The sequence below is a fragment of the Crinia signifera genome, chromosome 1 (genome assembly GCF_055691185.1).
Source record: "Crinia signifera chromosome 1, ASM5569118v1, whole genome shotgun sequence".
In the NCBI taxonomy this organism is placed as follows: Eukaryota; Metazoa; Chordata; class Amphibia; order Anura; family Myobatrachidae; genus Crinia; species Crinia signifera.
Window position 1 is genome coordinate 460,683,423 of NC_139217.1, and position 17,521 is coordinate 460,700,943.

The following is a 17,521-nucleotide window of genomic DNA, read 5'->3' on the forward strand; positions in this document are numbered from 1 at the left end:
GTCAACCCGTTTAATCCCCTGAACATGTTTCAAGGCAGAATGCAAGGGCCAGCCTATCACAGGTCTGTAATCTGTTGATTTTACTAAATACCGTTTCAGAGCCATTCTCAATGCATAAAAAACGGCTCTGAAACGTGTAGGACTCTGCTTTTTAAACGTTTAGAAATACTGATTATCTTTAACCGGTAAATGAACTCTGGCGCTTTCCCACTGCAGCTTTAAAGGTTTTGAAATGGGAAAAAATCGGCAACATACCGTTTAACAAGTGCGGTGTGAAAGGGGTATTATCTTCTGACATGAAAATATTTAAGGTATATGAGAAATGTAAATAAAATCTCGATTAAGGTGTTTTGATGGTGCATTTAAAATGCAGGGAGCATTCTAGTCACTAATGTACTATACAATAGACTTAAGTATTCTAGTGACACAATACAGAGATCAGTCTAGTGACTGATATACTTACTATACAATGGACTTGAGTATTCCAGCGACACAATACAGAGAGCATTTTAGTGACTGATATACTATACAATAGACTACAGTATTCTAGTGACAACACAGTACATTCTAGTGAATAATACAATAAAGTATTCTAGAGACACAAGGCAGAGATCATTCTAGTGATTGATATACGTACTATACAATGGACTTGAGTATTCCAGTGACACAATACAGAGAGCATTCTAGTGAATGATTTAAATACAGGGAGCATCTTAGTGAATGTTATACCATACAGAGATCATTCTAGTGAATTATATAAGTACAGAGAGCATACTTTTAACTGATATACTATACAGGGATCATTCTGGTGACCGATATAAATACAGGGAGAGGGTTAGTGACTTATACATACCATACAGAGAACATTCTAGTTCTCTGTATTTATATAAAAACAGAGAGGATCTTAGTAACCTATATACTATACAAAGATAATTCTAGTGACTGATCTATAATACAGAGACCACTAGTGACTGATACACAGTACAGAGCACATTGTCCTATATACATTCTAGAGAACAAAAGTATATTAATTATATACTGTAAAATATAGAAAGCATCCTCGGGTCCTCTATACCAGTGATTTCCAAATTCTCTACTGAAGACACATTCTAACTATCCAGGTTTTAAGGATAACCATTCTTGAGCATAGATGACTTAGTGAATTAGTAGCTATAATTTTCATTTAACCATCTGTGCTTAAGCATTGATATCCTTTGAAACCTGGAATGCTAGTGAGTCTTGAGCACAGAGTTTAAAATGTACAGCTTTATACACTGCAGCAGTGCAGGGCTGGCGCCACCACTAGGCAGCTTTATACACTGCAGCAGTGCAGGGCCGGCGCCACCACTAGGCAGCTTTATACACTGCAGCAGTGCAGGGCCGGCTCCGCCACTAGGCAGCTTTATACACTGCAGCAGTGCAGGGCCGGCGCCGCCACTAGGCAGCTTTATACACTGCAGCAGTGCAGGGCCGGCTCCGCCACTAGGCAGCTTTATACACTGCAGCAGTGCAGGGCCGGCGCCGCCACTAGGCAGCTTTATACACTGCAGCAGTGCAGGGCCGGCGCCACCACTAGGCAGCTTTATACACTGCAGCAGTGCAGGGCCGGCGCCACCACTAGGCAGCTTTATACACTGCAGCAGTGCAGGGCCGGCGCCACAACTAGGCAGCTTTATACACTGCAGCAGTGCAGGGCCGGCGCCACCACTAGGCAGCTTTATACACTGCAGCAGTGCAGGGCCGGCGCCACCACTAGGCAGTTTTATACACTGCAGCAGTGCAGGGCCGGTGCCACCACTATGCAGCTTTATACACTGCAGCAGTGCAGGGCCAGCGCCACCACTAGGCCGCTTTATACACTGCAGCAGTACAGGGCCGGCGCCACCACTAGGCAGCTTTATACACTGCAGCAGTGCAGGGCCGGCGCCGCCACTAGGCAGCTTTATACACTGCAGCAGTGCAGGGCCGGCGCCACCACTAGGCAGCTTTATACACTGCAGCAGTGCAGGGCCGGCGCCACCACTAGGCAGCTTTATACACTGCAGCAGTGCAGGGCCGGCGCCACCACTAGGCAGTTTTATACACTGCAGCAGTGCAGGGCCGGCGCCACCACTATGCAGCTTTATACACTGCAGCAGTGCAGGGCCGGCGCCACCACTAGGCAGCTTTATACACTGCAGCAGTGCAGGGCCGGCGCCGCCACTAGGCAGCTTTATACACTGCAGCAGTGCAGGGCCGGCGCCACCACTAGGCAGCTTTATACACTGCAGGGAACTTTCTGTTGTCCAGTTTAAAAAGTGTTCAACTGGCTGCTCCATTATATGGAGTGCAGCGTTGAGATAACTACACACAGCGATATCCCTAAAAATAAAGGGACCCCATAGGAAGTTGGAATGTACTGGCTGCTATGGCTGTGCGACTCAATTAGCCACAGTGTTTTGTCAGGTTCCTGGTAGCCATCTAATGCGCAGACTGGCAAACCCGGAATATTCTTTGGAGTGCCACTGCCTGCGCTCCATCTTGCCGGACAGCGCAGCTGAGATCAGCGCCGCACTCAGCTACAGCTGCTGCCCTGCTCCTGCTGCCCGGAACTGCCTCCCTCCCCCGGATGTGTGTGGCGTGACCTTGTAATGTCACACCGCACAGAGCCGGGGGCAGGGCCGGGCAGTGGCTGACGGAGAGTTCAGCGCGCTGCCCGGACCCGGGGGTTGTAGTGGTGAGGGGAATTTTTTTGGGGAGCGCTCCCCAGAAAAAACTCGCCCAGTGGGGAGCGCAGCCTAAAAATAAACCCACCACTGAAGGGGTTAATACACTGCAGTGCAAATTACATCAGCAGTACATACCCATCAGTGGTCTCAACACATGACGAGGCGAATCCTGGTACACTTGCAAAAGCAAGTTCACTCTCTAATGGACAAAACCATGCTGCACTGCAGGTGGGGCAGACGTGACATGTGCAGAGAGAGTTAGATTTGGGGGTAATTTTGTTTCTGTGTAGAGTAAATACTGGCTGCTTTAATTTTACACTGCAATATACTGTGGATATTAGTTTGAAGTACAAACCCCACCCAAATCTGCAGTGCACGTGTTTTGTCCATTAGAGGGAGAATTTGCTTTTGCAAGTGAACCAGAATCAGGCCCAGTGTGCGCTGTGCGTCAAGACCAACATCCTAACATCAGCTGCAGCCTAATTAGCCAGCTGCCGATAGGGTGAGCCTCTCTCCTGCACAGGGATTCCCGCGCATCACTCCATTTCCTTCTGATATCTGGGTGGGGGGCGGGATTACGGTTGCTCATCAATTCTGTCATTCCTGAATTCTAAATATCTATGAAAACTGCTAATGAAGATTCACTAATTAAAAAAAAATTAGGATTTTTTGAAATGTGTGAAGTTATTTGCTTATACGTGAAAAGGATTTCTTAATAATTTATTTTCCTTTCTGATGTCTTGCAGTACCCACAAATGAGCCGCTGTTTGGTAAGCATGACCAGATTATCCAAAATTAAAGGCTTTTTCACCTTTATTATATAAACCTAAATCAATGTTTTCATTTACCATAACCATAATCTACGGGGCCCGTACATGAGGGGAGAATCCAGTTCCCCATTCTCTTAATGCCTCGGGTAATCCTCAATACGCCATTACTGACAAAATAAAAGGATCGGGTCTGAGAATTTTAGCATGCAACATTTTACTGATTACTTCCGTCATAGGTGTGTGCGTGCAATGTGGGCGTGAGTTTGCAGATTGGGGAGGGCTTGTGTTTCCCTGGATTTTGTCCCTATAAATATATCAGGATCTGACTCTTAAGGCCCCCGTCCACTAGGGCGAGGTATCGCTTACGATACATTGTATGTGGTCCTTGCATCGTATGCGATCCTAGCAGGGGCTACAGGCTGCGACACATATTCATGGCAGCACGTAGGATCAGCGATGCGAGGCGCACAGGAATGTGCCTCACATCACAATCGCAGGTAAATGACATGCGATGTGTCACTTTTTATGCGATCCGACGCAGCAATGTCATATTGCCCTAGTGGATGGGGGCCATTACTTTCTACATTGCAGTCACTGTACTTACACTGTACATGCAACATTAGCCCTTATGGAAAAATACTTCAAGCTATATTATGCAGTCAATAACAGATTTAGGGCCAGATGTACTAAGCTTCAAAAAGTGATACAATGGAGAGTGATAAACTACCAGCCAATCAACTCCTAGCTACTTAATCGCCACATAGGCTTGCCGTAAAAGCAGATGTTTGTACCTATTTACAAAACTCCATAGCCACAGATTTTAATTTCAAATGATGCTTTTTTTGTTATGGCAGCATAACCAGAACATGGGCCGATAAAATTAATTGATGCCATTGTTCACCTGTAATAACCGCGTCCTGTTGTGCGTGACGCAGATGCTGTGAGTCACTCCTGGCAGTCAGAGAATGAGGCGCCCCACGTCTCAGTCACTGCCTCGTAGATTTCCTATGTCGGTCTGCTACAGTCTGAGTCATGGGCTGGATCATTATTCTATTTATAAAGCTGATTTGCCTCTTACATTACGCAGATGTAATAAACTCGTTATATAACTGCACTAAATACCGTGTGGTACATTTTGCTGCCTGTTGGTCTATTGTTTAGTAAATAAAACTCTTAAGGCGCCGAAGGAATTATGTTGGTTGGCCTATACAGATGGGTCTTCTCCCATCTTGGCAGGGGATGGCGCTGGCGTCGCCAGCCGCCATCCCCCGCCAGCGCCATGGCGATGGTGAGAAGGGGACGCGCGCGCACGAGAGGCGCGCGCGTCCCCTTCCGACGGCGCTTCCATCCGTTTCCCCGGGTCCCCGCCGGCTTGCCGGCGGTAACCCGGGGTCCCCGCCGCCTGCCCGCACCCCCCCCCCCCCTAACCCCCCCTAACCCTGTCCGTCTCCCTGAGGCGGGAGACGGACAGGGTTTCCGTCGCGCTAGCGACGGAGACTGAGACGCGCGTGCGCGTGAGACGCTAGCGCGTCTCAGTCTCCTCGCTGGCGTGGCTGCTGGCGGGTCGCCAGCGCGTACGTTCTGGCGACCCGCCAGCAAGGATGGCAGTAGTAACATACTGTACCTTAACTTAAACTTAAGTGCCTAGAAATAAATCACACAGGACACCTTATATAAAAATAACGACTCGGACAACCATGGCATAAGTTTAAACTGGTCACAATTATTTATTGAGGTGGTATGACCCCTATTTGTCTATAAAAGGGATGTCCAAGAAAAGCACTTGAGACCAGCACCAGTCAGAGGTGTATGCCAATGGTAGCGACTACGACGCTCCAATCTAACAAAACACCCCTTACGTGAGGTACAGCCTGCACCGTGACGACTTACCGCCCCTTCTAGGTATGGCGCGGACACTTCCAGGAAGTGTCCACTGTCCCCGCCCAATTGGGGGACTCGCCCACCGTCCTGGCAAAGGGGGGCCATACCGTACGGTGACCGCCTGACACCTCACCCGACTGCTGGTCGAGAGCGCCTTTTAAGTATTAAAATTTGCTAATAAATTGTTTGGACAGCCCGTAGGCAAGGTAGCACAAAAGTGGAAAGAAGAGAGGGAAGGGAGGGTGGGGATCTGGACTCCAAGGAAGTGCTACCCCTCAAGCAATCCCTTATATACCCCTCCTCAAGCTGCCTCCCCAAAGCTACCTGATTGGCCCAAGGTCCCATGACCCTGCTGCCTGGGATTTTTCCCACAGCACCTTGCTTCTTCAACAACTTTATTAGTCACCTACAAATTCCCAGGCTCTTAAATGCACTTGAGCCTATGCGGCCCTCGTTCTATATTGTGATCAGGGGGCGGAGCTAGAACTATAATAGGGGGGGTGGGTGGGACACACTTGCTTTTTGTACTTTTGCTGTCTGTACTATGCGATAAAACTGAACTAATTATCATCTGCATATTATAAAGCTGCTCTAATGATGTTAGTTTATATATTTAAGGACACCAATGGGTCAACATTGACAAAGGTCAACACAAACAAAATGTTGACATAGCAATGGTTTACATGAAAAAGTGTCAATTTTTTTTTTTTTTTGGGGGGGGGGACGGACGGACGACTTTTCATACTTTAACTTCTACGTGGACTCGTAGATTAGGACTTGTAAACTGTGCCAAGAACTTCTGGCCCAAAACACGTGCTCAGGTGTGGACATGGACTCATGTCGACTTTTTGTCAGTGTCTACCTATTGACCTAGATGTAATTCGGTTGACGGTGTCTAGGTCGACAGTCAATAGGTCGACTACTATTGGTCGACGGTCAACACGTGAAAAAGGTCGACATGTTTTTCATGTTTTTTTTTTTTTTAAACCGATTTTTTTTTAAAAACTACTCCGGCTGCCAATGGCAAAGGATGGATTTGGGGGGGTCTTGGAGGCAGATCGAGCGGCCACCGCTGCTTCCTTTCAGACTGACGGGACAGACAGCAGCGGCGGAGGATGCAGAGCAAGGAGAGCACCTCTCCTGCCCGGCGCTTCCCCGCTCTGGAGACTATTGGTGTTTGCCAGTGGTGCTGCACCGCTGGCACACACCTACAACTCTCATCGGATGCTATACATCGCGGGTGCTAAAAAAGCGTGCTGCACAGGATCCAATCCGACGCGCATGGGAACACGCATCGGGTCGGATGTTAAACAGGTTAGATTTGGCCAGTTTTCATCCGATATATCGGCCCGATCCATCACAATCAGATTTTAAAAAAGGCCAAATCGGACCTGTGTATGGGCACCTTAGTGATAATTTTGCTGGTTTATATATTTTGCTCACCCTGACACCCATGAGTGTGCCACAAATCCTGTCTCATTACAGCTACAGACAAAGTCGCACTATTGATGGGGAACATGTCCTACAAGAATCACTCCCAGCTGAAGGCACCGATGGTGGACGTGTACGAACTCACCAACTTACTGCGGCAGCTCGACTTTAAGGTCGTGTCACAGCTGGACCTCACCGAGGTGGAGATGAGGAACACGGTGAACGAATTCTTACTCCTACTGGACAAAGGCGTGTATGGTAAGACGTGATCGATTTAGTTATTGTTATATATACTTTTGGGAAGATGGCGCAGTGGATCGTGTGTGTTTTTTGCGCCACAGCCGCACTGCTCTTTGGCAGTAAATGATTTGGGATTGCCGACACACAGAAGATTTATTCACCAAATGAGGAACAGTGAGTGTTTGGGGGGAGGTAACGGGGTGATTAGAAAAGACACGCACCATAAATGTCCATTGTCATTTATCTGACCTGGATCTCCTTTATATGCTGGTTCTGTATTAGGCATTTGCTGTTGTGCGGCACAGGCACATATAGGGTTAATACGTCATAGTCCCCTTGTAGCAGTAATCGTATGCAAACCGCAACATTTACTGCTCCAGCATGAATTGTGGATTTAGGGCCCAGTTTTATACCTGATCGCGCCGATAGGAATTTCCGCATTGACCGATTTATCAATAGACTGCACGTGCGTATGGTCCGTAGTATACATGTCCTGCAGTGAAAGAATGCTACTTTTTGATCGCTGCCCATTTGCATAGTGATTGACAGGAAGTAGGCGTCTCCGGGTAGTAATTGGCCATTTCACAGGAGTGCCCAGAAAATGTAGGCGTGTTCAAGAGTTTTAGGGGAGGGTGCTTGACGTCAGCAACAGGCCGGATATGCCTGCTTTCATCGCAGTCACTGAGTCTGTCTCTGGCTGCTCTGAGCCTGTGATAAACTTGTACCCAAGTTAGCGGCTTACCAATGGTTTGAGAACATTTTCGCACAGCGATCACATTAATCCGCAGGATTTCATTCAAGCGGCCGTGCGATCGGGACTGAATTACCCCCTTAGAGTTTACAATATCTGGAAATGGATATTCCTACTTCAAACAATCCATCCGCATGTTTAGAGTTGAAAATACATCGGTTTTTGTTTAGCGCAAGATACACAGGTACAGAGAGGTACTTTATACCCCAGACAGGAAGGTATACAGTTATGTATATTACTGTATATACACTGTTGTGCATTGTGGCCATTTTTGTCATGCCTGACACTTAAAATCCTACCCACCCTCATTTCCTGTGGTTTTGTTTTGCAAGATATGTAGATATAAAAACCTCTTCTTCCCTTTTTGCAGCATTATACAGAACTGCTTTGTTGTCGCTTTATAGATTCCTGTATACACTGTGGATGTGTTTCTTTCTCGGAGTGGGGAAAGATAAAGTTCTAACCAATCAGCTCCTGGTTGTGTGTGTCTCTCCCTCTCTCACTCTCTCCTCTCTTTCCCTTTCCCTCTCCCCCCCCTTGAAAAATCTCCCCCACAACGCAACCTGCTTGTTCCATGAAAGATCTATTCACAAATACGCGAATTCTCCGGCAGGTCCGTCTGCAGGAGATCTATATGGAAATCTGTTCGGTTATTGCATTTAGTGGAGTTAAAATAATAATATTAGTCCCTGTGGAATTGCTAGGCCAGACTAGGGTTCAACCCACAGAACTTGCCACTGCCGTGTTGTGTTGCGAAGCACCTGTGTCTCACACGCGTGACATCAGTGGCCGCACATTACAACAATGGCGTCTCCAGCATTTGTATATAAATATAAGCGAACTGCTTGACATGCAGTACCTATCCTGTTCTTGTGCACATATTTTGTATATATTTTGGCAGGGACAGCATAGACCCATACGAAGTTAAAGTGGGAACAACAGAATCATGATTTAGAGCAGCAGTAAAGGTGCCCATACACGTTCCGATCCTGCCATGTGTTTTGAGCTTAAATAGCATCGCATTGCATTGCATGCCTTGTGCATGCGTTGTGCATGCAATGCGATGAGATAAAGACAGTACAAAAAGTATGTGCAGCACATACTTTTTGTACTGTGCGATGAGTTGCATCTCATAGCACACATCGCAGCGGCAGGATCGGAACGTGTATGGGCACCTTAAGACTGATTAGATCCTGTCCAGGTTTTCCTAAAGCTGGCCATACATCAGAAAGATATTGTACCCAATCATACAATCTCAATTGATTGTAAGATGGATTGTATGCAGATTGTGTGCACATCTTGTGTACACAATCATACAATCAATCATAAGATGGATTGTATGACTGATTGTATGATGGATTGTATGCAGATTGTGTGCACATCTTGTGTACAAAATCATGCAGCAGATGGATTGTATGACTGATTGTATGATGGATTGTGTGTAGATTGTGTGTCCAAAAACCACCAAGGACTGCCGGGGATTTCAAGGGAAATTGTACACAATCATGAGTGCAATCGATCTTAAGATCGATCTTTCTGATGTATGGCCAGCTTAAGATCTCATGTGAATCACGGTTTGGATGATTACCAACACCTGTGGTTTCCTGTTAAATGTCTGTTCAGAGCAGAGGGTCAGGGTTCCCAATGCCAGTTAGTGGCTGGAAAATAGGCTTGGGGTGTGGGGAATATGCTAGTGATCTCAGGACTGTTGTACCCACATTGTGAAGCCTGTGAATCGCCAAACTGTCAAGCCTGTCTGCTGTCTGCCTGCTAGAAACCGCTTGTTTTCCTCCAGTGTATGTGATCTCTGTCACAATATGTTTCCATGGGCACGCCCACAAAACGCTGGGCGGACCCCAGCGGCCGCCCCCTGCCTGTCCATCATTTTGCAAACGCCTCGGCGAGTTTAAAACTCGCCAAAGGCATTTGCTTTGGGGTTGTGCGCATGAGCGCTCCCCCACCAGTGAAAACGGGGCCGAATTCGCTGCTCACCAAGCAGGTCTTAATCGGCCAGATAGTCACGAAAATGGTCAGGACACGCTTACGTTTTTGCTGCCTCTCCCCGTTACCTCCACCAAACGGTTCCTTTGCGGTAGTACTGTAACTCTGCAAATGAATCCTCATAGCGGGCAGCTTCGCTATGGTTCCTTAAAGCGTAGGGAGTCTTCCGATAATACATCGGTTGTAGCGTGCGACTGCGGTAATGTACCTTGGCGCACGCGCAGTTTACAGATAATCGCTCACCTGTGAAAACATCGGTACAGCGCACATCTCAGACCCTTATTAAGATTTCTTATCCTGTTCCTTCTTATTATTCTGTAATAACAACATGCACCTGTATATAATGGTGCCCCCATCCTTACACTCAGGGCTGCTCTACTACGCCGGCCATGGGTATGAGAACTTCGGGAATAGTTTTATGGTTCCGATTGATGCTCCGAAGCCGTACCGATCCTCCAACTGCTTGTGCGTCCAGAGTATCCTAAAACTCATGCAGGAGAAGGAGACCGGCCTCAATGTGTTCCTGCTGGACATGTGCCGCAAAAGGTAATGACCGCCACACAGCGCAGCTATCAGCGCATAGCGAGCGCGGCCATTACCGCACGAGTACATGAGACGAAAAGTGACATCTGTCCACACAGTGGAAAATTCATTATTGTTAAAAGACTGTTAAGGATTCACTTGGTAATAATAATAACGCCAGCAATGGGCGGTAGAACTATTGGAAAAATGCTTTCCTTTGCATATAGTATATGATAGTAAATATTAGCCAACCAGAGGGCCATTCAGCTGTAATGCAGGCATATAACACAGCATACCAACCTCTGACAGAGTATGCTGGGACTTGTAGTTCCACAATAGATGGGATTCCCTTTGTAGCTGAACCCCACTAGACTAAAGGCACTTTCTGCGAGCAGGGCCCTTTTACCTCTCTATCTCTTTATGATTACACAGCCTTGTTTATTACTGTTCTTTCCCAAATGTAAAGCGCATGTCAAATCTGCTGGAGCTAATATAAATCACGTTTCTTACATTTATTTCATTTATTATCTATTATCCGTTTCTTATATAGCGCACACATGTTCCGCAGCGCTTTACAGAGAACATTTGAACATTCACATCAGTCCCTGCCCCAGTGGATCTTACAATCTATATTCTCTACCACATGTACACGCACACACAGACATTCTAGGGTTAATTTTATTGGGAGCCAATTAGCCTACCAGTATATTTTTTGGATTGTGGGAGGAAACCGGAGTACCCTGAGGAAACTCACGCAAGTACGGGGAGAATATACAAACTGCGCACAGTTAGGGTCATGGTGGGAATGGAACCCTTGACCTCAGCGCTGTGACGCAGTAATGCTGACCATTAAACCAACCGTGCATATTACTGCTATCCTGAATTATTCCTTCAGATCTTCTGGTGTCCCGCACACCCTGCACCCTTTAAATCAGGCATGTCCAACGTTGGCCCTCCAAATGTTGTGAAACTACACATCCCAGCATGCTTTGCCACAGTTTTGCTATTAGAGAATGCTAAAACTATTGCAAAGCATGCTGGGATGTGTAGTTTCATAACATCTGGAGGGCCTATGTTGGACATGCCTGATTTAAATCATACTGACCTCTCCATTGGCCTGACGCCAGCAGAAATCACTGGGAAAATGGACACTGCAGGTATTTCCTGGTGATTTGCGCATGCTCATTGGATGTGTCCTCTGTAACAAGGACCATGTTCCCATATTCGTCCAGATTGCATTGTATATGCCGTCCAATAGTAAATGTGCCCCTCTGTCTGTAGTCATCATATAACGTGTGTCATTGCAGGAACCAGTATGATAATACCATCCTGATTCCAGAGAACCTGCAGGTGACAGCGAACATTGTGTTTGGCTACGCCACGTAAGTTATGCTTTGTGTGTCAGATTTCCCAGGCGTGTGACTCGATGAAGTCGTGCGGTCTCTTCTGAATTATTTTCATTGTTATCGCAAATATACTGTACCAGTAACAGGGCCTGATGTATCAAGCTTCAAAAAGTGATAAGATGGAGAGTGATAAGCAACCAGCCAATCAGCTCCTACCTGTCATTTTTCAAACCCAGCCTGTAACACGGCAGGTAGGAGCTGATTGGCTGGTTGTTTATCACTCTCCATTTGATCACTTTTTGATGCTTGATACATCTGTCCCTCAGTGAACAACAGAATAACAGGTTATAGATCATTACTGCAGTATGTCATCAGAAAATCATGCCCAGTATGGTTATATATCTGTCCCAGCTGAGTTTGTGGTCGCCAACAGTAGCTCTATCTCTTAGCCTCCCTCCCCATCTGCCCTGCGGCAGCCTTAATTTCCCGAGATTCGTAGGTTTTTTGGGGGGGAGGGGGCGGAGCTAAACATGCAAATCGCGTCATTTAGCCCTGTCCCCTCCTCGAAGACCCGTGAATTGCAGGATTTGCCATCCTGTGGGTGGGGCTTGATGAAGTCTACATCAGGCCCCGCCCCCCAAAGTGCTGCTGACAGTCTCCCAGAAAGGGGACTTTAAAAGTAGGCAACCCTGTAATAGTAACCGTGGGACTTTGGTTTTGATTCACCTGAACTCTAGTCTCTGATATTCAGCCGCTGGACCTTTCAGCTTTGCAACATCGCAAGAAAGTTAAAATGATTTGATACTGGGAGAATCAGACCTTCTAATGTGCAGAAATACATAGCAACCAATCAGCTCCTGCCTTTCATTTTATATAATGTACTTGATAATTCTAGCTAGTATCTGATTGGTTATGGGCAACTTCTCCACCTCCCCACTTCTCAAGAATTGATGCAGTAGATTGTAATTATTCACTTCTCATTTCTATTTATGGTGCTATTTTGTATTTAAATATTATAGTATTGTATGTAAGTATTGTAATAACTAATAGAATTAGTTAATTTCATTGCTCACACTCTGTTATAATTAAAAAGTTGTTCAACTGGTAATGAAAATGGCAGACATACTTTCAAGAATATACAGTGTATATACTAAAGGGACAGATATTTTAACCTTTGAGTGCCAACGATGCTGTGAGATCCTCACAGAGACTAAAATAAATAATAAAAAATATATATATTTTACTTATTTCCCTGTGAAGACATCTAGAATGCAATGTATACTATAGGGGCAGCCAGACTTTTGGAGTTGATGATCTAATGTAAATGTTGAAAAGTGTTCATGCTCTACCAAGTAGGCACATTTGCATGCATCCAAAACATTAGCCCTGATGTACCAAAAAGGGGATGTAGAACCGTGACAAGGAGTATGAGGATTGTCCAACCAAAATGATACAGGAAATAAATACATACACGTTGCCCCTCGCAGTAATTAACACATTGAGATGTTTTGTTTTTCTTCCATGTGAGGACCAATGACTTTGTCCCCTACATGAAAAAACCCAAACACATTACCCCAGACACATTGCCCCCCTCAGGAAAAAAAAAAAAAACACATTGTTCTTCCCCCAGAAAAAAAAAAAACACATTAGATTTTTTTCTTGTGGGAGTTCAATGTGTGTTGGGTTTTTTCCTGTGTGGTTTAAACACATTGGCCTGCAGTGTCTCCCACAGGGGGGGGGGGGGGGACACATTGTCCCCACACAGAGACAATGCAGATTTTACTTTAACTAGCAGGAAATGTCCCCACATGAAAAACATTGTGCCTCACAGGGAAAAAAACATGACTTCAAGTTGTTTCAAAGGGCCATTTGCATCTGAAACATAACTGTATATTCTCTCTACATTAGTTAGACTTGGCACCAAGAACATTGGCCATTATTCTGGATAACTTGCAAAGGCAATTTCCTTCTCAAGCATTGCATTGAGGGGGGGCTGATGTAACATGTGTAGAGAGAGTTAGATTTGGGTGGGGTTTTACTTTAAAGTGAGGTATACATTGCAGTGTAAATATAAAGCAGCCAGTATTTTCCCTGCACATAAAAAAAAAAAAATCACCCAAATCTAAATCTCTCTGCACAAAAGTTACATCTGCCCCCTCTGCAGTGCACATGGTTTTGTCCATTTGAGAAGGAATTTGCCTTTGCGAGTGAACAAGAATAAGGGCCTTAATTATCTCCTATTTATTATGGAGGAGTGTCTGTTTTTACATATATGCAGATGTCCTCTCTAGCCTCAATAGGCCAAGCAGTGGGAAATGCCTGGCAGGGTCGAGCTGAGAGGTCCGATGCAACTCTGTTGACGTTGAGCTTGCAGTTTTTATATGTAACCATTATTTATGTAGAGCAGCCAGAACTGATTATAAATTGGCAATAATCCATCATGTCCGTGAGAACACCCATGGGTATGTGTGAATGTGTCACCGATCACACTTCGGTCTTTATATATTGTCATCTACTTGCAGTAAGCATCAGAGTTCTAAGTAATAGCGAAGGCGCGTTTTCTGCAGATTGGATAAGGTCCAAGTCACTTCGTTTGCGATTCTGCAGAATAGGGGAAATACTGTACAAGTTTTTGCCGTTTTAAGTATTTTTCTTAAAAATATTTTTTGTTATTTTTGCACCTTAATTTTGTGCCGCTTAGAAGTCATTTGGCGTCTTTCACATAAAACCTCCACTAATGCTATTTCTGATTTAGGTTATTATAATAATAAAAAAGAATGTTTATCTAAACTTACTGGGGCTCATTCAATTCTCAGTGAGTCAGACGCCAAGTGGCAGTAATTACGGGAAGCCACATAAACCTAATTTACTATGTTGTGCTTATGAGTGTATCCGTAAGGTGTAGTATGGGCACCTGCGCTAGCCCCTTGCTGGGGGCCAGAGACCCGTCAGAAACAGGGTTCCCTTACCCATATGCACGGTTCAGAATGACACAGAACTTCTGGGCTTCAATGTCGGGACCTAGAACTCGCCCACAAGAACCAAAATTGACGCATAGACGACTTCATTTACAAATTACGCACCATTACACTGCCTGGAAATATTCAGTGTATTCACTGGCCTCATTCTCCGCCAGGGATACATTGACAGAACTATCAGCCAATGTCTGCCAGTGTTTAAATATTCCACCTGCGCAGGATCATCTTTCTTTGTAACAATTTGATTTCACCATGCCCTTATTTCTATGTTCATTTCTCTAGGTGCCAAGGTGCGGAAGCTTTTGAAATTCAACATTCAGATCTAGCCAACGGTATTTTTGTGAAGTTTTTGAAAAAGCGCTTATTGGAGGACAAGAAGATCACCGTTCTGCTGGATCAGGTGGCAGAAGGTGGGAAATATTGTAACGGTTATCTCACGCCGACGTCTGAATGGAATAGGGTGGAGAGCGATAAAGTACTGGCCAATCAGCTCCTAGCGGCAAATTTACAGGTTGTGTTTGAAAAATTACAGGAGCTGTTTGGTTGTTACTTTATCTCTCAACAATTTAGCACTACAAGGCTTAGTACATATATTCTGGAGATGGGGGTGAGCAGATCTGAATGTTCTAGGCACTGATGACATACACATCTAGGTATGGCCATTGCTGGACCCCATTTACTGCCCATCCCCACCTGCATTTATCGGATTATGGGGGCCTAACTGTAAAAGCTGCAATCTGCTGGCAGGCATTTGGTCATGATGGGCACCTTTAGCACATTATCGCCCCAGCGGACAGTCCGCCACCTATTACGAGGTCAGCTCACTCATCTCCTGAAATACACTGTGCTGCTGTGAACATTTGGATAATTTGATTGGCTGTATGTTGTTCTTCCCTGCCCGCTTGAAACCAGAATTCCCTGATGGTAGGGGGTCCAGGCAGGTGCAAATCCCGCAGCGAGCGCCTTCGGTAAAATTTTAATTCACCTGGGCACTTGCTGCCTGAGTGACAGGCTGGGGGCGTTCCGACAGGTCCGCCCAGCTTTTTATGGGCGTGCCCACAAAAACGGAGGGCGTGCCCATAGAAACACTGGGCCTGCCCATCAGTACGCAAGCATGCTCCTGCCTGCTCGGGGGCGGGTGGGTGACATCACATGACCTCCGGGACCTCCCCCAATTCGAAATGTTAGTCCTGGCTTACATTTCAGAATGACCAGAGGAAAAATCATTTCATGATGGGCGACCATCAAATAATTATGCCGCATGCGATTGGATGTTTAAGCGCACACATCCGCATGTATGGAAGTGCGGGTATTCGGGCCGCACGCAGGGCGGTGGGACTCGGGCAGCATTTACCTGCCCGCTAGGCAGCAAATTTGCGCAGCATAGCGAGCACATCTGAATTACCCCCCCTCCATATGTGCTAACATATGAAGAACCCTGGTTAATTGAAAACACCCATAATGACGCCATTCCGTTGTCCTCAGACATGGGACAATGCCTGCTCACACAAGGGATGCAGGCTTTGGAGATTCGCAGCAGCCTATCAGCAAGAAGGGCACTGACGGACCCCATACAGCAGACGGCCTGCTCTCAGGAGTCCTTGGCACGGAACCTACAGTGGGCCAAGGCAAACGGTAAGTTATCCAACCTGTATCAATGTCTCCTTGTTCTTATAGACTATGGGGCAGATTTATGAAGTGATAAACTGTCTTGTTTTTATCACCGGCCAATCAGCTCCTACCTGTGAAGTTACAGGCTTGGTTTGAAAAATGACAGGAAGGAACTGATTGGACGGTGATAAAAACCAGACACTTTATCACTTCACCAAGCTTAATAAATCTGCCCCTGAGTTTCTAGTGGATAAGGTGAAATGTATCAAACCTTCTAAAGAGTGGAGTAGTAGATAGGGGAGAAGTTGCTATGGGGAACATCTCCACTCTTCAGAATGTGTTCCATGGTAACTCTGTACTGTCCAAGAGAAACTAGGGGGAAATGTAATAGGATGAGAGAGTCAGAAAGTGACAGATTTGGTAAGAAACATACAGTTTTTTTAAAGCGGCAATCATTTACCAGTGTGATTTTTGAAGTGTAAATGATTGGCACTTGAGATTTCTTACCAAATCTGTCACTTTCTGACTCTCTCATCCTATTAAAATTTCACCCTTGGTCTTTACAAGTTACCTGCTTGTCAGTGAGGGCTCAGCGATTTTGGTAATCAATTAAGGTACAAAGCAGCATAAAACCATGCACAAGGCAATGAGGATACTCATGTTTGCCGCAAAAGCCTCCCAGATCTACAGTAACCGCAGTAGATGAGTGGGAACCGTCTGTTGGACAGAATAGAACGGCAAGAATTAGGAGACTGACAAACATTTTGCGGTATTAAATGCGAGGGGGTTTGTACGGTGAGGATGGCCTTTACTTGCTGAAAGCAATCCATCCGTGCCGTCGATCTCCCTTGCCGTCTCTCGCAGTATTCAACGTAAGGGAGAAATCCTCGCCATGAGAGGACGGTGAGGATCCCTTTAAATGGCGAGGTTTGCCATAAATACAGCGGGTCCGCTTCATTTTGTGGTGAGCCCGCTGTTTTAATGGCTAGACTCGCCGTTTCCACCTTGAATGAAGCAAGGTGGAGACGGCGAGTGAAGGGGAGGGAGTTGAATACTCTGGCGGCACTACTCGCCATCATAGCTCACCGTCAGGGGCGTTCAATACACCTAATTGAATGATGCAGCGTAAGCATCACAATGGTATACTTATGCCACACTAGCGGTCCCTTTTCTATTGGGTCGATTGTCAGTAACACGTTGCTGCAACCTCTTTATCTCGTTTTGCCATAGTGGTGTCCGAGACTTAATCAGTTAAGCCGCCTATCTACTCTTAGGCCAAGTG

General features: G+C 45.9%; 1 protein-coding gene across 2 annotated transcripts in view; it reads left to right on the forward strand.

Annotated features, from left to right (window-relative positions):
- Nucleotides 1–17,521, forward strand: part of MALT1 (MALT1 paracaspase) — a 68,152-nt gene that overhangs the window by 43,845 nt on the left and 6,786 nt on the right. For both annotated transcript variants that reach the window (XM_083155262.1, XM_083155263.1), the window contains 6 exons: nt 3,455–3,478; nt 6,845–7,048; nt 10,151–10,328; nt 11,612–11,686; nt 14,911–15,038; nt 16,114–16,263. In XM_083155262.1, coding sequence (XP_083011388.1) covers nt 3,455–3,478; nt 6,845–7,048; nt 10,151–10,328; nt 11,612–11,686; nt 14,911–15,038; nt 16,114–16,263 — 759 coding nt within the window. The remainder of the gene's footprint in view (nt 1–3,454; nt 3,479–6,844; nt 7,049–10,150; nt 10,329–11,611; nt 11,687–14,910; nt 15,039–16,113; nt 16,264–17,521) is intronic.